Source organism: Trachinotus anak, unplaced genomic scaffold, assembly GCF_046630095.1.
Source record: "Trachinotus anak isolate AG129_WGS33_773 ecotype Australia unplaced genomic scaffold, CSIRO_AGI_Tana_v1 ptg000009l, whole genome shotgun sequence".
In the NCBI taxonomy this organism is placed as follows: Eukaryota; Metazoa; Chordata; class Actinopteri; order Carangiformes; family Carangidae; genus Trachinotus; species Trachinotus anak.
In genome coordinates this window covers 1,512,483-1,536,265 of record NW_027273860.1, presented here as the reverse complement: position 1 = coordinate 1,536,265, position 23,783 = coordinate 1,512,483, and the positions used below count along the sequence as shown (strand labels likewise).

General features: G+C 42.7%; 2 protein-coding genes and 6 non-coding genes across 25 annotated transcripts in view; 1 reads left to right on the top strand and 7 right to left on the bottom strand.

Moving 5' to 3' along the window:
- The window catches only part of LOC139624946 (aspartyl/asparaginyl beta-hydroxylase-like), a 36,718-nt gene extending 21,221 nt beyond the window's left edge, over positions 1-15,497 (top strand). For 3 of the 18 annotated variants that reach the window (XM_071484405.1, XM_071484394.1, XM_071484397.1), the window contains 23 exons: positions 590-643; positions 1,574-1,699; positions 1,933-1,971; positions 2,407-2,442; positions 3,512-3,556; positions 3,979-4,008; positions 4,095-4,127; positions 4,245-4,280; positions 4,995-5,042; positions 5,301-5,387; positions 6,368-6,409; positions 6,541-6,626; positions 6,783-6,869; positions 6,956-7,106; positions 7,933-8,069; positions 8,179-8,277; positions 8,370-8,459; positions 9,088-9,225; positions 9,316-9,451; positions 9,940-10,031; positions 10,673-10,806; positions 12,203-13,290; positions 13,360-15,497. In XM_071484405.1, coding sequence (XP_071340506.1) covers positions 590-643; positions 1,574-1,699; positions 1,933-1,971; positions 2,407-2,442; positions 3,512-3,556; positions 3,979-4,008; positions 4,095-4,127; positions 4,245-4,280; positions 4,995-5,042; positions 5,301-5,387; positions 6,368-6,409; positions 6,541-6,626; positions 6,783-6,869; positions 6,956-7,106; positions 7,933-8,069; positions 8,179-8,277; positions 8,370-8,459; positions 9,088-9,225; positions 9,316-9,451; positions 9,940-10,031; positions 10,673-10,806; positions 12,203-12,353 — 1,877 coding nt within the window. In that variant the 3' untranslated portion in view covers positions 12,354-13,290; positions 13,360-15,497. The remainder of the gene's footprint in view (positions 1-589; positions 644-1,573; positions 1,700-1,932; positions 1,972-2,406; positions 2,443-3,511; positions 3,557-3,978; positions 4,009-4,094; positions 4,128-4,244; positions 4,281-4,994; positions 5,043-5,300; positions 5,388-6,367; positions 6,410-6,540; positions 6,627-6,782; positions 6,870-6,955; positions 7,107-7,932; positions 8,070-8,178; positions 8,278-8,369; positions 8,460-9,087; positions 9,226-9,315; positions 9,452-9,939; positions 10,032-10,672; positions 10,807-12,202; positions 13,291-13,359) is intronic. The other 15 variants (XM_071484407.1, XM_071484396.1, XM_071484406.1 and 12 more) reach the window with 9 other exon arrangements.
- trnai-aau (transfer RNA isoleucine (anticodon AAU)) lies at positions 5,824-5,897 on the bottom strand. Its single transcript has one exon. It is a non-coding gene; the product is annotated as a tRNA-Ile (tRNA).
- trnai-aau (transfer RNA isoleucine (anticodon AAU)) lies at positions 6,086-6,159 on the bottom strand. Its single transcript has one exon. It is a non-coding gene; the product is annotated as a tRNA-Ile (tRNA).
- trnai-aau (transfer RNA isoleucine (anticodon AAU)) lies at positions 7,390-7,463 on the bottom strand. The gene has a single exon. It is a non-coding gene; the product is annotated as a tRNA-Ile (tRNA).
- Positions 7,783-7,856, bottom strand: trnai-aau (transfer RNA isoleucine (anticodon AAU)). The gene has a single exon. It is a non-coding gene; the product is annotated as a tRNA-Ile (tRNA).
- Positions 8,738-8,811, bottom strand: trnai-aau (transfer RNA isoleucine (anticodon AAU)). Its single transcript has one exon. It is a non-coding gene; the product is annotated as a tRNA-Ile (tRNA).
- On the bottom strand, positions 11,811-11,884 carry trnai-aau (transfer RNA isoleucine (anticodon AAU)). Its single transcript has one exon. It is a non-coding gene; the product is annotated as a tRNA-Ile (tRNA).
- Positions 14,136-23,775, bottom strand: LOC139624953 (clavesin-1-like). The gene is made up of 8 exons (XM_071484428.1): positions 22,645-23,775; positions 20,578-21,595; positions 18,453-18,623; positions 17,987-18,105; positions 17,577-17,751; positions 17,167-17,277; positions 16,641-16,867; positions 14,136-16,326 (listed from the first exon to the last, which is right to left on the bottom strand). The coding sequence occupies exons 2-8, from the start codon at positions 20,674-20,676 to the stop codon at positions 16,248-16,250; spliced, it is 981 nt and encodes a 326-aa protein (XP_071340529.1). The 5' UTR covers positions 20,677-21,595; positions 22,645-23,775; the 3' UTR covers positions 14,136-16,247.
- Positions 23,776-23,783: the final 8 nt, after the last annotated feature.

Genomic DNA, 23,783 nt, shown 5'->3' with positions numbered 1-23,783 from the left:
ACGTGATTCTTTATGTATAAGACCAAGATAAGGAGGAAGCTTTAAATACTTAAGTGAACATTTTAAGGAAACCTTAAGAATGAAACTCAAGGGTGCAACTTTTTTTATTTTAAGGAAAACTTAACTCAGACTTTAAAGAAAATCTTAACCCAGTTTCTAGACAAAATGATAAACCAGGTAAACAAAAGAACAATCACCTGAAATAGTCACTGGTGAAAACAGGCTTCAGTCTGAGCCTTACTAACTTAGTACTGTATTTTATTTTGGCTTTTTAAAATGTCAGCTCATGTGTGATGCTCTTTTAAAAAAATATATATATATATATTTTTTTTTACTATTTTCTGAGGTTTTATAAACTAAACAACCGATTCAGTTAATCAAGAAAATGAGCCACAGATTAATTAATAGTGAAAATAACAAAAGAAATAGGTCTGTTTTCCAAAAGCTGTGAAACCAAAATTCAGGTTTCTTATCGGCTGATTTGATTCCTGAAAATCTTCCACTGTCCCAGTGACCAGTGAGAGCGAAATACAGCTTCAGTCCTCTTAAACAGGGTGTTTGAACTTTGACCTTTTTAACCACTGAACAGGGCTGAAAGAGGCAGGAAGACCAGATGTGGGAGATTCACCTGAGGAGAAAACAGGTGAGGACACACACACACACACACACACACACACACACACACACACACACTGTGACAGTCATCCTCTGGGTCTTCTTTCTGATGTCGCTCAAACAAATGAGCTGACACTGACCTGATACCTGAGAAAACCAGGTGGCAGGTGTTACGCCTCGTTCCCACCTGTGAGTCCAGACCTGAGGGCGCGTCTGCCTCACCTGAGCTCTGCTGGACGTAACACTGATCCCAGCTCTGCGTCAGACAAGATGACGATCTGTGTTACACCCACAAAGCCTCACCGCAGCTTCACACAGAACAACTGAAGCTTCATACCAGCTCCACCCTCACTGTCATACTGGGAGCTGCCCAGTACAACCAGTCTGCCGGGGTCTGACACAGAGACGCCCTGCTGCCCAGACAGTGCAGCACTGACAGAACAGACTATAAATACACATGATTCAATATTTAAGCCAATGAATTAAAATCTACATGATTAAACAGTGAAGAAACCTGGACAGAAATTTACTGAAGGGTCAGTGGACTGGGGGAATTTGGGCGTATAATGAGAGTGTTTGATAATTTTTCTATTTTCTGATGTTTTACAGACAAAATGAGAATTAAAGAAAAGATTCAGAGTAATTCAAATAATCATTTGCTCCAGCCCCAGATCACCAGTCTGCCTCTTTAACCTCAGGGCTTCTGTGGCTGCTTTAATTTCACACAAGACATCACAATCATTTCAGTTTTAAATAAATACACTGTTTACATTCATTTGGAAGATGTTTTTCCTGAAGCAGTTTACAATAAATCCCACACACAAACACATCAGGAGCAGTTTGTGGTTTAATGTCTTGCTCAAGGTCAGACAGAGGTGCAGACAGTTTATAAAATATAGTTATTAAAAAAAAAAGAGGAAATATTGCCACAATTTATTGCTTCTCTTCATCTTCCAAGTTTTAAAAACTGAAGAAACCAGGGAACCTGTGTCTGAAACAGCCAATCAACAAGCTGCAGAGCTGCAGGGGAGCGAGCGGGCAGAGGCCACGTCACCTGACGCTCTGACTGAAGACGCTGTGTCAGGTGTGTGTGCTGCACCTCACATGGATTAAAGGTCCCATATTTTATTCTTGTCCAGTGTTTTATTTGAAGGGTTGATGTCTATAAGATGATTTATTTGCTTTGGGTTCTTAAAACCACAGATATCTTCTTATGGATATCAACACTTCAAATGAAACACTGGAAAAGTGTCAGATATGGCACCTTTCAGTGACTAGAAAACATTTCTGTTTGTCCTTTTGTTTTTCTTCATGTAGACTCAGAGAGCGACCCCCGACCCGCCCGCGACGATGAAGGTATGTAGATTATAACTTTACAAAACTGTGGGAATGAGTGAATGAGAGGATACGTTTCTGTCTGTATCTGTAGTCACAGATAATCACAGACGGCTCAAAGAAAACACTAAATGAATAATATTTAAGGCTTGTCTTGTTCTTGCTCTGTGTAACTGATGAAACATGACAGCAGCAGCTGAGCAGTGTTTCATACTCAGACGCTGTGTGAGCTGCTGTAATGTTTCAAATGGCTTTTTCTGCGTCTTCCCACCTGTTGTACTTCAGACCACCTCCTCTCTGTATCGTCAGGTATTTAGCTGACACTTGTACTGATGCTAAACTGTAATGTCTGAATGCACATGTTACCCTGTGACTGCCCTCACTGTGATCAGCTGATTGCCTGACATGTTGATGTCGTGGAGGTAACATTGTGGCTTCTGTCTGTGTCTGATCCAGTCTCTGGATCTCAGGATGTGGAGTCTGAAATCCAAGGTTGGTGCTGCCTTTCACTGTGGCCGAGAAGCTGCTGCATGTGTTCACCTCGTTGTTGTCTGGACGAAACATTAACAAGCTGCTGCACGTTGGTTGTGTTCATTTATGTCATGTCTCCATATCATTCAGTCACACGGTGTTGTGTACGTTTATGTCTGTGCATCTTAATGCCAAAAAAATCACGAATCATTTTTGCTGTCATGGTGGAGCAGTGTGGTGGAAAAAGAATGAACAAAACGAGAATCTTTAAAAGCAAAAAAGTCACAAAACAAATCAGGAAAAGTGAGAAACACAATTGTAGTCTCCCTGACCTGATGTAAGAATAAAACAGTAGAATAATGTGACCATTTCCCTTTTCCCTTTTACAAACCTTTCCTTTATTGATTTTAGAGGTAAATTGTTGGTGATACATGTCTGCATTTCTCTTCCTGAAATGTTTGTTTTCTTCAAAAACTTAGAGTTTTCTGTAAAAGCAAAATTCAGTTTTCTGACTGAGACTTTTTACCAAGTCAAGAACAATAACAGTAAAAAACACAACCTGTACAGGCAATGTAAGAACATACAGAGACACAGCAACAAGAATAAATGTATGTGAACAGACTGAAGGAATTTTATTTAGTTTTATCTGCTGCGACAGATAAATGAATAAATAAAAGGAATAAACTGCTAAAAATAAAATAATGTTGCTCCAGACTTTTTAGATTTAGTTTTTCTATGTAGCTGCCGTCATAGAGGAACATCTGTCATATCAGAGATGGAAAAAAAACCCAAATGATATAAGGAGACAGTTAATTGTCATAAAGCTGAATAATTAGTTTGAATTGAAACGTAGCAGCGACTCTGACGTCTCACCATCAGGTTTCACTTCACACCTGCTCTGTTTGTTTCCTGGTCACTCAGAGTCTGAAACATCACCTGATGTTCAGTCCACAGAAACTGTGTCTGTCCTAGTTTGTCTCTGCCTCTTCCCCATCCTCATCCTCACCTCCACCTGCTTCCACACATCCTGTTCACCTGCTGCTGGACTGTTTGTGTGTCTGTCTTAACTTGTGTGTTTGGGTGTCTCCAGCTGCCGTCCCGCTCCCTCCGCTGGTGGAAGACCATTTTGTTCCAGGTCAGTTAAACACAGTCTTTTCTTTTAGTTTCCTGTAAATAAAAATGATCATAAAACATGTTTTAATGTTCAAACAAAGAGTCACCTTTGGATATTTAATCTTTGTCTTGTAACAGCGGCAGAATTCTTATTTTTTAGCCTTGAAGCTTCAATTTTCTTTCTAAATCTGTTCATAAAAGTACTTGAATGCTGCTCACAGTATCTCTCCAAAACATGAAAGACAGAGTCTACATGTGTTTTTGTCAATTTTAAGTTTTCACCTTCCCACCATTTGTTTTCATAATGAAATAAGAATCAGTATGAGTTTATTTTAGGTGATTTTTTTAGATGTTTTTTTTTTCCTGTTGTCCTCCTGAAAACTTTGATCATCCTCCAGTCTCTGTGTTAATATAATTATGATTATGATTCTCTGTCTGTTACAGATGATCCTCGAGACAGTGCACATCCATATGGTCAGTAACATCTTTAGCTTTTCTAAATGTTGACAGTTTTCAGAATAAATTGATCGTGCTGGTTATTTTTTTCCTCCTTATTTCAGAGGATGAAGTCAACACGATTGACACCACTGGAGGTGAAGCTTAAGAGCAATTCTGGTTCTGATCATTTGAATTAGATAATTAAGTTTGGTAGCAACAATAACACATAAACATTTAAAGAGACAGTTGATGTTTTGTGTTTCCTGCTGCAGTTTTGGTGGAGGAGCCGCCGGCAGAGGAGAGTGTAGGTGAGTCAGACACAGTGACGATGTCTGACTGGTTGGGTTTAATTTGTCAGTTTTGTTTAGCTGAGTTAAGTTCACTTGATTCTTTTTTGTGATGTTTGGTTTAGTTTATTTTTGTTTTTTTTGTTTTTTTAGCTTTAGTTTGTTAGAGGAATAGTTCAACATCTGTGAAATACATTGTTTGCTTTCTTACTAAGTTTGATGAGAAGTCACGGGTGTTTGTCACTGAGACTTCTTCAAAGAGTGAGATATAATTAGCATATAGTTATGCTAATGTTAGTGGTGTTGGTGGATGGATTAGATCGACTGTGACCTTTGGACAGAGCCAGGCCAGCTGTTTCTGCCTGTTTCCAGTCCCTATGCTAAGCTAAGCTAACCAACTGCTGACTGTAGCTTCATATTGACTGAGTGAAATGTTGCATTAAAGGTCCACCCAGTCTAAAGGTAGATGTCCATGTGTTTGTGATCATAAAGCAGGTCTAGGTTCTATATTAATACTGTGAAAGTATCAAAGCCTCAGTCCACAGAGAAATGCACACAGCCTGTATTCAGAAACTGAGCCTTAAAACCAGCCGTCAGGCTGATTCTTCTGATTGGATGAGGGTGTTATCCAGCTGATATCAGTTTTTATTAGCTCTGATAAAGAGTGTGTTAATGTGATAATGGCACTAATGAGGAGTCATTAACCTTGACACTGTTTTCCTGTTGGTTCTGTAGTGGAGTCTGCACAGTATTTGACAAGCTCCAAGTTCTCACAGGAAGCAGGTTCAGTATCATGTTGATTTTTTTTGTCATCGTTAATCTTTTGGTATCGCAAAGGCTTTTCCACTTTGTTTTGTGTTTGATGCATTTGTGTGTTTTTTGTGTGTCCTTCGGCCTGTCCACTTTTCCATCCAGCTGCTCACTGTTTTTATTTTCAGGACAACATCCACAAACATGTCCACACATGGAAGTGCTCTGCCTTTGTTCTGGAAAGTCATGAAACTCATAAACTTGACTGACGTGCTGTTTCTCTCCTGTCAGAACCAGCTGTAGAAGCAGAGAACCAGTCTGACCCACCAGCAGAACCAGAACCAGAACCACAGAGTGAGGCGCCCGGAGAGGCTCAGGGTGAGACATGAAATCATCTGTTTTATTCTTCTGCCACAATCAGGATCTTCGCTGGTTGTGTCACTAATCCTGTCAAACTGAGCTCTGTGGTCCGTGTGAGTGTCGGCTCCTGAAACACAATCACTCCAGCTACTTGATGAATGAAGGAGGTGATTCAGAGGCTGCTTGTCTTGTACAGGGCTCAAACCTGTGACCTCTCTGACCAGCTCTTTGTGATCTGTTGTTGAGCTGTGTTTTTGCTGAGCATTTGGTATTTTAGAGTTTTGTAAATGTCTGATGATGTTTTTAAAGTTGATTCATGTTTTCTGGTTTTAAAGGTTTCTTCTGTGCACTGTTTGATTTTCTTTCGATGTAAGGATGTTGGTGGATTTCTTGTATTCGGGACCTGAGATCAGACTCCAGACTTTAGTGTCAATTGTTAAACTCAAACTTCACGTGGTCCATACGGGGATCGAACCCACAACCTTGGCGTTATTAGCACCACACTCTAACCAACTGAGCTAACTAGCCATGTTAGCTATGTCCCCCTCCCCCCATGTCTGTCTGGACTTGGGGCCTTTTTAAATGCATTCTACAGTATTTTATATCTTACTGTCATTGTCTTTAAGGCTAAGAGCTTCTGTTTCTCTCTGCTGATTGAATTATTCTGTGGTGCAGATACAAGTTTCTGACTTTTGAGCTCAGTTTCAAAAGCTGTTTGGCCCGTACGGGGATCGAACCCGTGACCTTGGCGTTATTAGCACCACGCTCTAACCAACTGAGCTAACCGGCCATGGAAATCAGGAACTCATTCATCCAAACCAGACGCTGATAGGTCGTAGCTCTACATGTCATTGATGACAATGCTAAATGTAATTTTTTTCTTCTTCCACCTCAGTGATGATCTTTCCTTTTCTTTCCTTTTCATGCCTGTTACCAAACTCTTGTCTTGGACAGTTGAAAATGTTAAATGTTTGTCTGTCTTTACATCTGTGCTGCAGGAACAACAGAGAAACAAGCTGAGGACAAACTCAAAGAAAAAGGTAGAAACAGTAAAGATTGAAACAAACTTTACTTTGCTTTACGTTTACTGTATTTTATTTCTCTGATGTTCTCCTCCTCTCAGTTTTTAATTTAATCCTCTCTCCCTTGTTCTTCCTTTTTTTTCCTCCAGCAAAGAAGAAGAAACCAAAATTGTTAAATAAGTTTGATAAAACCATTAAAGCAGAGATTGATGCAGCGGAGAAGCTTCGTAAGAAGGTACCGACGTGACACCTGAGTATTCTGGTTCATTTCTCTTTTTAGTGGGCACATCATGTTGTCTTTTCTCAGGATGTCCGTGTCTTCCTGTTAGTTTGAGCTAAAATGAGAAGCATGGATGTCTGTGACTGATGCACTAATTACTCTCTCTCTCAGGGGAAGGTGGAGGAGGCGTTGAGAGCCTTTGAGTCTCTGGTGCAGCAGTATCCACAGAGCCCCCGCGCTCGCTACGGAAGAGCCCAGGTGCTGCACAGTTTACTGCACAGTACTGCAGTACAGTGAAGGTAACGTATCAAAAGTTGTGTTAATGACGACGTGTTGACCTGCAGGCGGAGGACGACCTGGCTGAGAAGATGCGTAGTAACGAGATGCTGCAGAGAGCCATCAACAGCTACAGAGAGGCAGCTGAGCTTCCTGACGCGACCTCTGACCTCCTGAGAGCTGCACTGAAGAGACGAGCTGAAAGACAGCAGTTCCTGGGTAACACAAATACTGATTCTACAGCTGCCACCAGAACTTCAGTGTCATGTCAGGATGTTCTCATGTACCATTAAGAAAAGCAGACACCAGGTTTCAGCTGTTTTCAGCAGAAACCGGCTCGACCCCTGTTCCAGTGCATCACTGTGAATATCCAACATCATAACTCGTGAGGTCTTACATCGATGTTGGCAGATACATACGTGTGGAATTCTTCATTTGTCTTGAGACTAGAAGCTTTTCTATTCAGGGCACAACTTTAGTGAGTGAGGATTCAAAATCCATGTGGCCCGTACGGGGATCGAACCCGCGACCTTGGCGTTATTAGCACCACGCTCTAACCAACTGAGCTAACCGGCCATGTGTAACACTGTGTGGTATAAATCATTTTTAAACAAGGGACTGTTTTAAATTAGTTTGTTTTAAATAATGAGGACAGGGTGAAGGAGGCTTTCTATGTCACTTTCCAGGAGATTTAAGAACCATTTACACCTGGTCTCAGGTGACCTTCATCACAACAGCCGGGAGTTTTGCTAACGACAGGTTAACTACCTGGATCAGAACTGAAGAACAAGTCTTATACACATGTACAGTATATAGATGTTCAGAGTTCAGGATTTGTGACGAGACTATCAACTTTTCAGTAGAAGGTTTCTGAGTAGTAACTTAAAAGTTTGTGTGGCCCGTACGGGGATCGAACCCGCGACCTTGGCGTTATTAGCACCACGCTCTAACCAGCTGAGCTAACCGGCCATGCAGAAGCTGAGTGCTGGATGGTAGGGGGTTGTGGGTAGACATGACTCTCAGTTCTTGGTGCTTCGTCTCTCAGGTCGGATGCGAGGGTCTCTGGCGACTCTGGAGAGGTTGGTTCAGATCTTTCCAGAAGACATCAGTCTGAAGAATGACCTGGGCGTTGCCCACCTGTTGCTAGGAGACAACAAGGGCGCCAAGAAGGTGTATGAAGAGGTGTGTGTACGCTGTGAGCTGTGTCCTTTCATGTTTGTTTCAGTCACAGGAGATTTAGGGTCTTGGTCTTCGTTCTCACTGATTGGCTGTCTGAACCTCTCTGCCTCAGGTTCTGGCGGTTGCCCCTGGCGACGGCTTCGCTAAAGTTCACTATGGTTTTATCCTGAAGTCAGAGAACAAGATTGCAGAGAGTATACCTTTCCTGAAGGTACACACACACACACACACACACACACACACACACACACACACACACAGAGGAAGTCCATGAGCACTCACTTCCTCGCTGTCTCTCCACAGGAGGGTTTGGAGTCAGGTGAACCAGGGACAGACGACGGGCGTTTTTATTTCCACCTGGGAGACGCTCTGCAGAGGGTGGGAGACAACAGCGTGAGTATCTCACACCTGTTGTTTTACACATGAATCACTCAGGTCTAAACACAGATGAACAATAAACTGTTAAAATGTTCGAGCTCTGAACAGTGTGGCCCTGCAGCGTCATCTGTCGGCCACAAGGTGGAGCCAAAGAGTTTAACCAGAGCTGGACTGAACTTCACTTGTAGACTTTGAGGTCTGTGGGTCCAGATCCACAATTCATCAAGAGGGTTGGGAGTCTTTCTGCAGACTTCCAGTATATTGATGTTTAAGGTGCTGCTTCAAAATCCATGTGGCCCGTACGGGGATCGAACCCGCGACCTTGGCGTTATTAGCACCACGCTCTAACCAACTGAGCTAACCAGCCAGTGCATGTTAGTGTCATGAGTGTGAGGACCAGCTGGGGGAGAACTCCTAGTCTTTTGTTATTTTAGAGCCTTTTAAAGCACAATCAGTGGTCAGTGTTTTTCAGTTGTCGCCTGAATTGTTAAATATTTGTGTTGTTGTCTTGGGTAGTCGGTTTCATCCCGATCCCCCTGTGTGCGCTGTTATATTTTCTAAGTGTAGAACATCCAGAAAACCTCAGACATCTTCCAGGGTTTAGATCGTCACCCTAAAGGCTGTGATTGTTTTCTGTCTGCAGGCGTATCACTGGTATGAGCTCGGACACAAACGAGGCCACTTTGCCTCTGTGTGGCAGAGATCTCTCTACAACGTGGACGGACTGAAGGCTCAGCCCTGGTGGACGCCTAAAGAGACCGGATACACTGATCTGGTCAAGGTACAGTGTCAGACTGTGTGTGCATTTGGATGTGTACAAAACGGCTTTAATTTATTTTGTATATATGTGTGTGTGTGTGTGTTTGTGTAGATGTTGGAGAGGAACTGGAAGACGATTAGAGACGAGGCTCTGGCTGTGATGGACCAAAACACGGGACTGTTCATACCTGAGGAGGAAAACCTGAGAGAGAAGGGAGAGTGGGGCCAATACACACTGTGGCAACAAGGTACACACTCAGACACACACACACACACAAATATAGAGAGCTGATACTGCCACACTGATGTTTATTACGTTTATGACAAATAGTCGATTAATAGATTTGACAATCAAATAAAAACTAATCAACAGTTTTCACTTTAAAAATGATAAATAATGATCAATTCAGGACTTAAACAATTACGTGGTGTCAGGGCTGCTGGAGCACAGCTGGTGACGTGAAGTGAAAATCCTCCGTAGACCAGAACGTCTCATTTCGGTTCCTTCGCTACGAAGGGCCACACCTTCACAGACCGTGTCCTCGGAACGATGTGGCCCCTGAACTGGGAGACAGCTATTGTGTTCATTGCATGTATATAGTTGTTATGTCTGTTGACCTTCCTTCAGATTTGTTGTCCTCGTTTTTAGCTCTATACCTAACTCTCCTGAACTGGGTCTAAGGACAATGAAAAGTGAATAAAAACAAAGAAAAACTTGTATTGTGTGTGTGTTCAGGGAGGAAAGTTGGAAATTCCTGTCAGGGCGTCCCGAAGACCTGCTCACTGCTGGAGAGATATACTGAAGCTACAGGCTGCAAGAGAGGACAGGTGCACACACACTCACACACACTGACAGATTAACTATATTGACTATAATACACAGTCAGAGGATATTTTTTCTGGAAATTATATTTGGAAAAGAAACGGTTGTGTGATATGTGAAGACTTGACAGCCTCAGTTTTTCCAGAGCAGAAGTTCCAGCCAACATCTTACTGCAGAAACATACTGGGGACTAAATGTTCTGTCAAAGAGCCAATAATTCTGACTGTTATCAGTGAGGAAAGGCTGAGTCTGAACGATGCAAACTGTCAGATGAAGTCATCCTGAATGCTGAGAGTTTCAGGCTCAAAGACAAGTGTGGGGTTTACATGTCAGGTTTCATTTTTACAAGAGAAACGTTATCGAGCATTGTGGTCTCATATTGGGGCCAGCACATTAACATGTTTGTGGACAGATGCTGTAACGTGTCTGGTGGATTTCATTACTAAAGATATTCAGAAACTCTCCTGCAGCAAAGTTCATATTTAAAAACCCACATCTGGGCTTTTACCCTCTGAGCCGTGACAGCTTTCAAAGTAAAAGTCTCAAAATAACAGATCTGATCTGATTATGGGCTCAGACTGTGTGAAGTTATCTGATTTCCCTTTTTCTTATACGTGTATATATATATATGTGTGTGTGTGTTCAGATTAAGTTCTCAGTGATGCAGCCAGGTACTCACGTGTGGCCTCACACCGGGCCCACTAACTGCAGACTGAGGATGCACCTCGGCCTCGTCATCCCCAAACAGGGCTGCAGGATCCGCTGCACCAACCAGACCCGGTACTGCACTCATCCTCACCTTCATCCTCCTTCTTCTTCTCTTCTTCCTCCGTTTTAAACCTTTTGGTTTACTCATTAATCTCTTCCTTTCCTTTCCTCTTACGTCTTTTTCCTCCTCTCTCAAATCCTTTCATTCCTTTCTTATTTTCTCCTCCTTTCTTGTAAAACTCCTCCCCACTTGTCTTTAATCCTCTTGACGTAGCTCTGTCTGAAAGACGCACATGGATGTTTACCTGATTTGTGAGTAGAAACTAAACCTCATTGTCGAAAGATTTAAGACCTTTTGAGTTGAACTGGTTCTGTCAGGGATGGTTTGGTGTGTCCTGGTTCTGGGATCATCAGAGCAGAGATTGATTTGAGATGATTTTATCTATGTAACTGTGGGGCATGGGTGAAAAGGTACTTGGCCCGTACGGGGATCGAACAGCGACCTTGGCGTTATTAGCACCACGCTCTAATCAACTGAGCTGACCGGCCATAAGTAGTAGAGTGTCAGACAACAGGGTGTAGGAATATGTGGTTCTAGAGTCTGTATCCATGACTGAAGTCCAGTTAAATTTACCACCAGATCGACAGAATGAAGAAATGGAGGGGCACTCCTTCGAAGACAACTGCACACATATTTTAGACGAGGAGGACAGATGGTTTGAAACAGGAGTGACGGAGGTCATCTACCTCAAAGCTCACCGGCCATGATTTCACCTGCTGGTAGAACAGTTAACACTTTGGAACAACTGTGTTTTTCCTTCTTCTTTCACTTTTCTTTGAATGAGCATCGATTCAAAGTAGAAATAAAAGTAAATCTTGAAGAGAAAAAACTGGACTTCGTTATAAAACCCTGACATGGTGATCAATCCAACAAGGGAATGAGCTGAACCTCTCGTGTTCCCTCACTAATTCAGAGCAGAGATTAATTTGAGATTATTTTATCTACTTATTTAATCAGACTCCAAACCTCTCTATACTGAAGAGTTCAGTTTCTGAGCGATGGCTGAAAAGGTACTTGGCCAATACGGGGATCGAACCCGCAACCTTGGCGTTATTAGCACCACGCTCTAACCAACTGAGCTAACTGGCCATGGAAGGGAATGATCACTTATTCACACCAGACAGGGACAAACATGACTGTATCCTGTCCACATGAACACTGTGCAGGTCTTTAGCCTCTTTGACACTGTCTGTTCAAGGTGGGAATGTTTCACAGTCTGTCTCATGTGTTACACATCACGCCTCTTAGTACAAGTCAAAAGCTGTGCAGTAAGATGCAGGATTGTTCATGGAGAAAATTCAAGAATTTAATACACTGAATATATTTAAATAATTTACACAATGTATGGAAACGGTGTGTTTCCCTCTGACGACTGACTTCTCCTTCTTCTTCATTTGTATGCGTCAGGGTGTGGGAGGAGGGTAAAGTCCTCATCTTCGACGACTCCTTCGAGCACGAGGTTTGGCAGGACGCCGACAGTTACCGCCTCATCTTCATCGTGGACGTCTGGCACCCAGAGTTGACGCAGAACCAGCGCCAGACTCTGAGCCCGATTTAGATCAGGAAGACCGTGGACCAGGAAACAGACGGACGAATGTGGACTGCAACCCTGGTAAGAATCCTGAATGATTCTCCCTCTGTGGATAAAACTGCTACAAACACTGACTGCCTGAATCTGAGAGGGATCGGACGACGAGTTTGACCGACGAACTGACGGGATTTTTTTTTTTTTTCTTTGCTTTTTTTGTGGATAAACTACTAAAACTGCAGAAGACTGTCGAAGGACTGAAGGATGGAAATAAAAAAAGAAAAAAAATGAAACAACATGTATTTTTTCTGGGTAATACTACTGACTCGACAACCTTTCACCAAAAACAAACTGACCACATACGGTACTTGTTGCAGCCCTGTCTGGACCTGTTTGGTTCCTACGGTCATGGAAATCTTTTGAGCACTATGGAAGTCCGAATGTATTTTCTCGCTCTGAAAATGTTTTGAGACGTTATCATTTCCAGGTGTGTTTAATTTTTCTGAAAGGTACAGAAGTTACTGAGTCTCAAACTAAAACCAGCTCTCTGGTCTTTCGTGTCAAGTTTTGCCGATGTTTGGAGATGCACTGTGACATGAGAGTTGAAACACTAAAACAGATGAGGGGACGTTTGAGGGGATGTTCTTCATTACAGTTACAAAAAGAAATTCTGTTGTGTATGAACTAAGAGAGAAACTGTAACTTTAGCTCAACCACTATGCATCTTTTCAGTTTATCCAGCTGGGTTTTCAGTTTCACTTTTTCATCACAATTGCACAGGAACATAAAAGATGATTTATATTTATATAAAAAATACAGAAAAAATGCAACCACAAAAAGAAAGTGTGTGTTTGTTTCTTAATTGTTTCACTTCACTGTTCCCTGATCCTTCATTTTGGCTTTTCAAAGGTTTTTATTACCTAATGTGTTGTAGTGAAACCTTAAAGTAGAAACATAGAAATCAGCCGTAACATTTTAATTTTGTAAAATTAAACACATCTGAAGTTAAAGTTTCATTGCAAACTTAAATTTGTAGGAAAACCTACAGCGAAATCCAACAGTTCATAAAAATTATTCACTGTGCAGTTAAATGGTGACTTCAGAAGTTTCCATCAGAAGCTTGAATTTATGTGATTTACGTTGGATTTAAAAAGTTTAAAAGACAAGGATCAAAATGTCCACAGAAACTTTCAAACAGCTCCTGCAGAATAATCCAGTTCCTTCAGTGTGATATCAACACTACTGAGAGAGAGAGCAGGGGGACGGACCACCACGCAATCATGTGATCAGATTTTCATTTTTTAATGCACTTTAAAGCAGCTGTTTGTAAGTTTTGTTATTGCTAAACAGCTAACATTAGCATTAGCAGCTGTTTACTAATCAGCCTAGCCGAAACGTTAGTTCAGCATCAAACTTCATTCCTTTACTCACCAACAGCTGTTTCCAGAGGTGGAATCAAACACCAATGTTAACTCTAGTTTCTATAACTTCTTCTCTGCTGAGGTTAGCATGCTAACCAGCTAGCTCCAGCCCGGTCAGGCTGTCTCGTCACTTTCTGATAAACATCAGTGGCTGAAGCTCTACCACAGGCCCTTGTGGTTCATGTCGGCTTAAAGCAGAAGTGCATTTTCTTTACTTTTAATGAAACATTTTTTGCAACTATATTTTCTGCTCTTAAATATTCTTCAAAAACACGTCACCAAACAAGCGAGAATGAGTCCGAATGAAAATATAAACTGGTGAAGCTGATTTCTTCTTGTGTTTCTTCCTGTTTTGAGTAACATGGGAGCTTTTTTTTTTTTAATCTGTTACCTGCAGTTTTATAACAAAACATGCAATAAAATCAATTTCACAATGAATTTCAAAATAAAATCCCCACTGTTAAATGAAACACAACACAACCATGTTGGTGTAAATGTTTACTTCTATACATTCATTGAAAGGAAATACATTACATTACAGTCGAGTGGAGATCAGATCACTGCTCAGTGTAGCCCTGATGATGAGTCCAACACTGCAAAAAAATTAGCACAAACTCCCCAAGTCACTCTTAGTTTTTACAAATAATCTGTGTGATGTCAAGATATTTTTGAGGTGAAATTATCAACCTGCAGATTTTCTTACTTTCCTCAGGAATATGATTTAAATCAAACTTATTTCTGTCGCAGGATGTAAAGATAATTTAACTTCAAATATTTCTGGATAGGACTGGTCGAGCATGCCACTTTTTTTGCAGTGTAATAATACTAGTAGCAATAATATACAATCTTCAAATAAGTTAAATTCAATAAAAACAATCTTTCCCTTCATGGCAGGAGAGGTTAAAGGTGAGAGTTTGGCATCCTGTGGTCTCGTCACGGAAGGAAAGTTTCACCCTGGTAGAACAGTGTTTAAAGTTTTCATGCATGTCATCTGGTTACAGTGTCAGTGGTATCTGTGGAGATGTATGCAGTGCTTTTGTTTTGAAATGTTTATGTGAGGCTGGTCTAACTTGACGTGATTTTGTTTTTAAATGAAAAAAAGTGGAAATTTTTCTACCAAAGTGAAGTTTCCTTTGCGTCATCATTCCGTCCTTTGATTACTGACGTGTTTAGATGTTGCTGCCTCCAACAGATTTATTTCTGTGTCAGATCTTGGGATGTTAAAGTCCAAAAGTTACTAAAAGATTTGTCTTAAATCAAACTCATTGATTCATATGTTGGGTAAAACCCTCCATAAAGAATTTAGACCGGTGAAGAAGCCTTCAGATTTAGGTTTACGGCTCAGAAAACACTGAACATTCTGTCAAACACTAAAGACCAGTTTTCACCAGCAAGGATTAACTTTTAACCTGGATTACATCACATCTTGTTTTATTATTCTGTTGCACCACAAATTAAACCCTGAATTAAACAAGATCAATGTGAAACGCTTCTTTAAAGCTGCATTAATAGGCAGAACAATTATGACCTGATGAAATCCTCCAGCAGTTACAGAGCAACATTCATGTGAAGTGGTGTTTACCTGGGTTTATCACTTTAAACCCAGATTTAATAAACTATGATTAAACTTAATCTTAGTTTAAATTAATCTTTGTTGGTGCAACCAGCTCTTAATGTTTTTTAATGATAGATTTGATTGTAATTGTTCTGTTTTAATGTCTCTGAGGTTTCAATAAAGTTTCATCATGTTCGAGCCTCAGGTTTTTAGTTTCTGACTCGACTCACAGTTCACAGACGCGTCACGAATTAAACGTGGTCATGGCGTCACATTCCCGCTCGTTTCTGACAGAATTAAAGACATCAGAGGACGACACACAGACACACTTCAGAGTGTGTTGTTGTCGTTGTGGACATCAGGGCAGATGCTGGAGGGAGGCTCAGCTGGGAGGCATTAGATGGCTCAGTGACAGGACAGACTGTGTGTGTGTGTGTGTGTGTGTGTGTGTGTGTCCCATTCAGGAAGTTCAGTCACTATTAGGTCAACAGGACGCAAGTTAAAATCCACCAGCTTAACACACAGCTGGCACTGAGTGTGTGTCTGTGTGTGTGTGCACAGGTTTTTCTGTACTTGTGTGGACACTGTGGTTTGAACCATCATTGTGAGGACCGGTCCTCACAATTTCAGTGTATTTGAGGGTTAAGACCTGGTTTTAGAGTTCAGGTTAGAACCAGGTTTAGGTTCTGGACTACAATATGTACTCACAACTACAGTAAGAACAACATGTGAGTGTGTGTCTGTGTGATGTTAAGAGAGGAAGAAGAAGATGATGTGTGTGTGTGTGAGTGTGTGTGTGTGTGTGTGTGTGTGTGTGTGTGTCAAAGGGGAAGTTGTGGTTTTTTGTTCTTGTCTTTAAGAAGTGTGTCAGAGTAAATCTATTTATGTTTTTGTCGATGATCTTTGTGTGTGTGTGTGTTACTCTATGTGTGTACACTCTGTGTGTGTTCAGTCCAGGGCCAGTAGCGGCGTGCTGGTCTCTCTGTCAGTCTGCCGGAGAGTCCCCGGTTCAACTGCTGACTGAGACCTGAAACACATGCACGGACACACACACACACACACACACACACACACACACACACGTTTGATAGTAACACTGGTGATAACAGTAACACAATGAACAGTGTGAGTACAGTTTAAAATACTGAGATAAATGTGATTAAAACATTTTGACACAGATTATTACAGCTGTAAATTTAAAGATCCAATGAACACTAGCAACAACTGCCCCCCACCCCCGGTAATGGGGGTAATAATATAATTTTTTCGGGCTGGGACCATTAAAACGTTAATTAGTTTGCATGTCATTAGAGGATTTTCACTTTAATCTCCCCTCCTCACCTCTTCATCATATCCTTGTCTCCTCCTCCTCCTCCACAGTTCTCCCTGACGTGCAGGGCGTCGTAGGTCAGCGTGTACTCGGTCTCGTCGTTGTAGTCAGGTCCCAGCAGCGTTCGGGCCCAGATGCCCATATCGTACGGCGGCAACGTCCCGCCAAACTCTGACGGCAAACACTCGGGCTGGATGAGCTGGTGGAGCGAGTTCAGGTTGTTACCGTGGAGGAAGATCTGAGGAGGATGGGAGGGGACAAGGAGAAGAGATGAGAAAAGAGATGGAGAGAAAAAGACAAAAAAGGAAGAGAACAAGAATCAAAACAGAAGAACGAAAGCCAAAAAGAGAAGAGGAGGAAAAGAAAAGGCAGGATTAGAGAATTAGAAAGAGAAGACAAAACAGGAAAGATGATGTGAAGAGGAGGAGAAAAATATGAGGAAAGAGGAGAGGAGGAAGTGAAGTAGGAGGTGGAAAGGAGGAGAAAACACAGAAAGGATGGAGGAAGGAAGAAGAAAGAAAGGAAGAAAGTTTTCACCCTTTTCCTGGTCTTGTCTTTGAGGAACGGTTTGATGATGGTGTACATGGCGTGAATGTACCACGGCTGATTCACAAAGTGGATTCCTCCGAACCGAGCAGGGAAACTGTCCTGAGGAGGAGACGAGGTTCACAGACCTGATCAAAGATCTACAACATGAGGGAAGCATCACACTGACTCATGTTGTTATCGAAGAAAAGATGGACCTTTATTAAACCATCAGTTAAAAGAGTACAGCGTCATTTCCTGTAACTGAAGATGGACACGTTTAGCTAAAACTGGCTGCTAGTCGCGTCCAAACAAGTAAAGCATAGTGGTGACATTCAGTACTTATAAATCCAGCTTTTAATTTGAAGGAGGGAGAACGTGGTATCTCTTCCTTCAGAGGTAACGGAGGCAGGACTGTTTACCTGAAGGCCTTCGATAGCCAGCTTGAGGATGTTGGGTGTGAGCTTTGAGGCCTGTTTGAAGGAGAAGTTGCTCCAGTCGATGATGAGGATGAAGCCGTTGATCTGGAGCTCCGGTTTTTCAATCAGGACCTCCAGAGAGAGCAGGATCGCCCGCAGGATGTCTGTGAACGAGTTCCTGGAGGAGGGAGGGAGTGTGTGAGTGTGTGAGTGTGTGAGTGTGTGAGTGTGTGTGTGTGTGTGTGTGTGTGTCTCAGTATTCATCAGAAGCTAATCAATAGTTAAAGACAGTGTGACGCTCCTTCATGCTTTAAGTTACCACGACACTGGATTCAATATCTTAAGTTGTAAGTACAGACAAGGCTCATTAGGCTGAATGTGTGTGTGTGTGTGTGTGTGTGTGTGTGTGTTACCTGCTCTGGTCCCAGTTTGAGGCAAACAGGATGAGGATTTTTCGACCGTGTTGATCTGGAGTCTCCAACACGCCTGGGAAACCGTCCGTCAGCGCTCGTTTGATACCAGGGTCATCCACCTGAAACACACACACACACACACACACACACACACACACACACACGAACACACACACTCTGATTCACCCTAAATACACACACTACATGGCCAAAAGTATGTGGACAAACTGGGGAAACGATTTCTTTGTGAAACTGGTTTTGTTCCAATGCTGGATCAAACTGCTGGTTTTAGACTGTACCCAAAACCAGCTACTGCAGTTAAGGTGGGTTCCCTGGAAGGACCTGGCCCAGGAGGTGAGTCTCTCAGAGGACCCCTGCTCCCTTACAGAGACAGTCTAACCCAGCACCTGCCAGATGATTAACGATTCCTCAGATTCAAAGTGTGAAATCGGGGGCAGAAACAGACCTTGAAGCTCTGGAACATGTCGAGGTTCTGCTGTCTGAACTGGAAGTACTGGGCCAGCAGTCTGAAGGTCTCCACCTGGTCGAACTTTCTGGCTCTCAGGAAGCGAAGGATGAAGTCGTCGTCCGTCCGCAGGAAACCGATGTCGGGCCGCGTCACGATCATGTCCCGCACCTGGAATCAGAAACACAGGAGAGGAGGCGTCAGACTCCACACAGTAATCCACGTCAGACAGCGTGGATTACTGCTCGTGTTTAGAGGAGTGAACAGCAGTGAGACACAAACCTGACGCACACATTTATCTGACTGTTTCATCTCATGGCACATTAAGTGTCTGACAACACCATGAAATAATAATTGGACTGAAGCTCATCTTTCACTTATCCACTCAACAACATAAAAATGTTATTGTTGCGTCTCTAGGCAGCAGACGACTGAGTCAGAGCCTCATCTGAGATTTATATTTATATTTATTCATTTTCTTCAAACCGTAGACAGTTAATAAAGATGGGCGGAGCCTCTGTGATGTCACCAACAGTTTTCTGAAGCTCAGAGTGAGCTGCTCCACCATTGCCATCTTGGCAGTGCCTGGCTCCGCCCCCTAACTCCCAGCTATACCAAACATTGGTAAAGGCATGTGTGGAACTGAGACTTTGGGTCATGTTGCTGTGTGACAATCATACTCTCACCCACCTGTCACTCGCAGAGGCCACGCCCTCAATTCTCCATCACTTTAGCCCTTAATAAAATGTAAACAGGTGAGTTCTATAAAATTCAGCCGTACAGGTGTCATGAAGGAGGAAATGATCTCTAGAGACCAGAACAGTTTCTGTACCAGGCTGTAAACATGTTTCTTTCTGCTGTAAAGTTGGACATTTGAACATGGGAGTCTCTGGGGACTGACTCACTGCTGGAGCCAGACTCTAGTGGTCGTTAGAGGAACTGCAGCTCTCAGCTCTTGGTCCAATGTGATATAGAAATAAAGTTCAGCCTGAGCCACAGTAGATGAGAAAACAGCCTCAACACTCAATTCATGTTCCATCTGACACAAACAGCAGGTGCATGATGTAACATGAAGGCGTCAGCCAAAGAGAAAGAGCTCGAGTGGGACAGAGAGCCAGACACAGACCGAATCCAGTTCGGTGGCTTGTTCTGCTGCAGAGCAAACAAGAAGAGTCTGGACTGACTGACTGGCGCTCCGTCATCCATTTTGAGATATCACGTCTGCTCTGGTCACATAGTTTCTGATTTCAAGAATTTTGTCAGTGTTTGACTCTGTTTTAATTTGACCAGTCCACATGTCCTCAGTGTGCAGTTCATTAGTTAGACCCAGTTCAGTCTGACTCAGTCTGACACATCGGTCCTGCAGTGAATCCTCTGCCATGAAGGGTGTCATGGTCGGCTGCGGCTGTAGACGGGTGTGCATTACTCTGACAGTTGTTTCTGCTGTTTAACCCCCCCTCACTGATATAAGGTGGACGAAATAACGGAAACACCTGTCAGTTTAATCCAAACAGCATCACAAACTGAGCATCAGGATTTATTACAGGACTGCTGAGCTGTGTATGAGGCCTCCATCTTTCTTTATCTCCTGTGTTGTGTGAGATTCATCATTCTGTTATATATACTGTATGAGATTTGAGCCTCTCTTCTGATTGGCTGATTGTTTTTTGGTTGATCCAATAAAAATACAGCAGATTTCAGGTAAACACTCTGAGAAACCAAATCCTGCAAGGTTGGATGGTGGGTGCAGGTGGGCGGGGCTTGTGGTGTGGCTGGGGGCGGTGACTGCTTTGTTGTGACATCACAAAGTTCCAGAAGTCCTGACGGCTGGTTTTAAGGCTCAGTTTCTGAATACAGGCTGTGTGCATTTCTCTGTGGACTGAGGCTTTGATACTTTCACAGTATTAATATAGAACCTAGACCTGCTTTATAATCACAAACACATGGACATCTACCTTTAGACTGGATGGAGCTTTAACCAAGAAATCAAAAGAAAACAGGATAAAACAGGAACCATGAGCTGCAGCATCCACACTTCCAGGCCAGGGAGGGGCCCCTGAAACACACTGGGTTTGGAACAGCAGCCTGAGCTGTTTTCAGACAGGTGTGTGCTGTAGCTGTGTACCTGCTGGATGTCCTGGTGCAGAGTGTCCGGGTTTTCATTCAGCTCCAAACGAGCTTTCTCCGTCGTCTCGGAGCTCAGTCCTGCGTGTAGATGTGTCATCTCAATGTCTCGCTCTGCTTTGGTTCCTAAATGAGCTCCTGCGCCACCTGTAGTCCCTCAGACCAACAGGTGAATCTGTTCTGTCCACCTTTTGTGTCCAGGTGGTTGTTTTATTCCAACTTCTAGACTTGAAATTCAAAGACGTAGTTCCACGTTCTAAGATCCAAATGATCAGACAGTGACGTTTTGCTGTTGAGTCTTTTGTGGCTCAGTTGTTTAAATCGTGAATTTGACCCATGTGTTAGAAAATTGAGTCGTTGCCCTTTTTAACTGTAACACAATCGTATTTGCTGTCTGTGTTTGTGACGTCTTTGATTCACATTTACAGAAAGTAGCAGGAGAGAAACTTTTTCTGCTCCTGCAGTGTTCACAGGTTCAGTAAGAGACAATCATGGTCGTCTTCACGGATGCTGTACAATTCACTGCCCCTTCGCTGGTGGGTTTTTTTCAATGGTTTTGAGACAGTTGGGTTATTGTCCAAGAGTAACAAACAATCGTCACTCCTGTCTTCTTCTACATCGTCGGCTCTGAGGAAGCTGAAAGTCCGTCAGGTTAATGATTGAAATATTCAGTCTGTCGCAGGTTTTCAGAAAATACCAGTCATGGCAGGGACATGTGGGTTATTGAAGAAAAGACAGTTCTGTCAGGTCCCACTGCCACATTCACATCCTTTTTGTCCTCACTGTCTTCCTGTTCAGCATCTCACAGCTCCCACCTCCTCCTGAGCTCGCTCATGGTGTTTGGCGGCGGCAGATTTTGGCTTCAGGATCATCAGTCGGTGTCGTCGACTCTCTGCTTCGTCATGATGAGGCTGGTTGGAGCTGAAGGCCTGATTACAAAGAGTCCTGTTGGTCTCGACCTCTTGGTCAGAGGTCAGAGGTCAGTTAAGGCAACTCGGTCCGACGTGTGACCTCTCAACCTGCGAGAGAGGGAAGAGTAGCAAGGAAGTGATGTCAGGGCCTCTGTTTGAAAATACGTCATCGAGCTCAGTTAAAATACGACCAAGAGACACAAAACAATTCAAATAGAAGAAGAATGACAATTAAAAGATACAAAATGAACGAAGAGACACAAAATCACCACAAACTACAGGATGGCTGGTCATGAAATTTTACGCAGACGTTCATGTTCCACTCAGGACGAGTGGTAACGACCCTGGTCCTCTGACCTTTCATCTATCACCATCATCAGGTCCGACTTTACTGTCCAGTAATTTGGTTTATGACTAAATATCTGCAGAACTAATAAAAACGTTCCCGTTAGCATTTAGCTCAACCTCAGAGCTGCCATCATGGCTGCAGACTCTTTGTCTGGTATTTTAGTTTCATTTTGATGTAGTAATATTTTATTACAGCTCAAACTGTGAGGGTACTTATTTACAGCTGCTGCCCCTGATGCCCGTCTGTTCCTCTGCCTCAGAGAAGTTAAGTTCTTTATCTTCATCTCTGATGGGGGTTGGTCAGACCATCAGTTGACCCCTTACCCACCCCCTACACCCTTCCCCCCGCCCCCAACTCGTCCCCATCTGCCGTTCACATTAATTGTGTCAGATGTGGCCCGGTCTGTCTGTCCACTGAGACAGCACAATAAAAACGCAGAGACACTTAAATGTCCCACAGGGCTGGATTTTACAGTTTCCCCCTGAGATGAAACATGACGGAGAGATAAAGGAATCTGAGCAGCCCGGATGATGCTCCCAGGGCCCGGTGGAGACTTCATGTGGAAGAGGTTTGAATGTAACACAGAGTCTCTCGGGCTGATTTAAAGATCTCATTCCTGTCACATTATGATCAAAGTGACCCCTGTGAGATGTGGCAGTGTGTGAAGCCTCAGCAGATGCCCTTACATGGAGGCAAAGACTGAAGAGCATCCTTTACACGTGAGCACATTTAACTGGGATCAACCATTTTATCTGTGTTTTACTTTTATTCTGAGGCGTTTAAACAACAGCAGAACCTGAATACTCACAGTGCAGCGACCTGCTAGGTGTGCTGGTTGAATCCCGGCCGTCCTGGCTGGCCCCACGGCCCTTCGGTGGTGCTGGTGCTGATGCTGGGGACGGTGGTGGTGGTGGGGGCCATCGGTATCCCGCAGACAAAAGAGATTCCCGACCAAACTGAAAAACCGAGGGAGCAGGAAAAAATAAAAAATAAGACTTGTCCGTGAAGGCGTCAGAGACGATTAAACCCTGTCCTTGTGGATTCGTGTGAGGAGGAGGAGGAGGAGGAGGAGGTGCGTTTTCACTTTGTGCTCGGAGAAGACGTCAGGATGCTCCCACATCGTCAAGGTGATAAAATTAACAGCACCGCTTCTTGTCTGCACTTTCAAAATAAAATCCTAGCTGCCCTGACAGGAATACAACTGTGCCAAGAATCCCGGAATAAATACAGTTTACTTTATATACATGCTGTTTGTGCATGTATACACATCTGTATACAGGCTATATATACAGCATGCTTAGATCTGTATTTGACAGTGGTGGAAGATACGTTTACATGTGCGTTTGGCCGAGACTAAACCCACCTATTATTGGGTAATATTGAAAATATGAAGGAATCATAATTTACACATTATGGTCAATAGACTCAGGATTTTCCAAAGAACTATTTTATTTATAAGACCCTTTTATATAGTTATTATTATTATTATTATTGATTTAGCTATATAAACAAATACAAAGTCTGTAAAAAGGAAATCATAGACACAAGAATATACATAATATATACTATTATAGCCTTTCACTATGTATAAAACAGTGCAGGATGTGCCTAATTATAGGGGTGGAATTAGGCATTATTTTCATTTTCAGTTATTCTATTTGTTAATTGTTAAGCCTTAATTGATTATTTTATTTCTTCAGTAAATCTTCAAATTTTATTGCAGACCAGATTTAAATCAGACATATTTAATATTCTGATCATGAATCACATCTTTGGCTCTGTTTGTCCTGTTCTGTTCCCCAAACTATATTCCGTAGTTTTATTTTGAAGTCAGACTCCACATGGTTCCGGTCTGAATCATGTAAACACTGTCTGACTTTACTCACCTGGACGCTCCCGCCGTGCGCGTTCACGGGCCAACCTGGACAGATTGTAGGTTGTGCGCGC

Coding starts and splice junctions, on each gene's coding strand:
- LOC139624953 (XM_071484428.1), bottom strand. CDS start 20,676: ATGACACATCTACACGCAGGACTGAGCTCCGAGACGACGGAGAAAGCT. Junction 18,106..18,452: donor ACATGTTCCAGAGCTTCAAG/GTCTGTTTCTGC, acceptor TGTGTGTTTCAG/GTGGATGACCCTGGTATCAA. Junction 16,327..16,640: donor GACAAGGATATGATGAAGAG/GTGAGGAGGGGA, acceptor CATGTGTTTCAG/GTCTCAGTCAGCAGTTGAAC.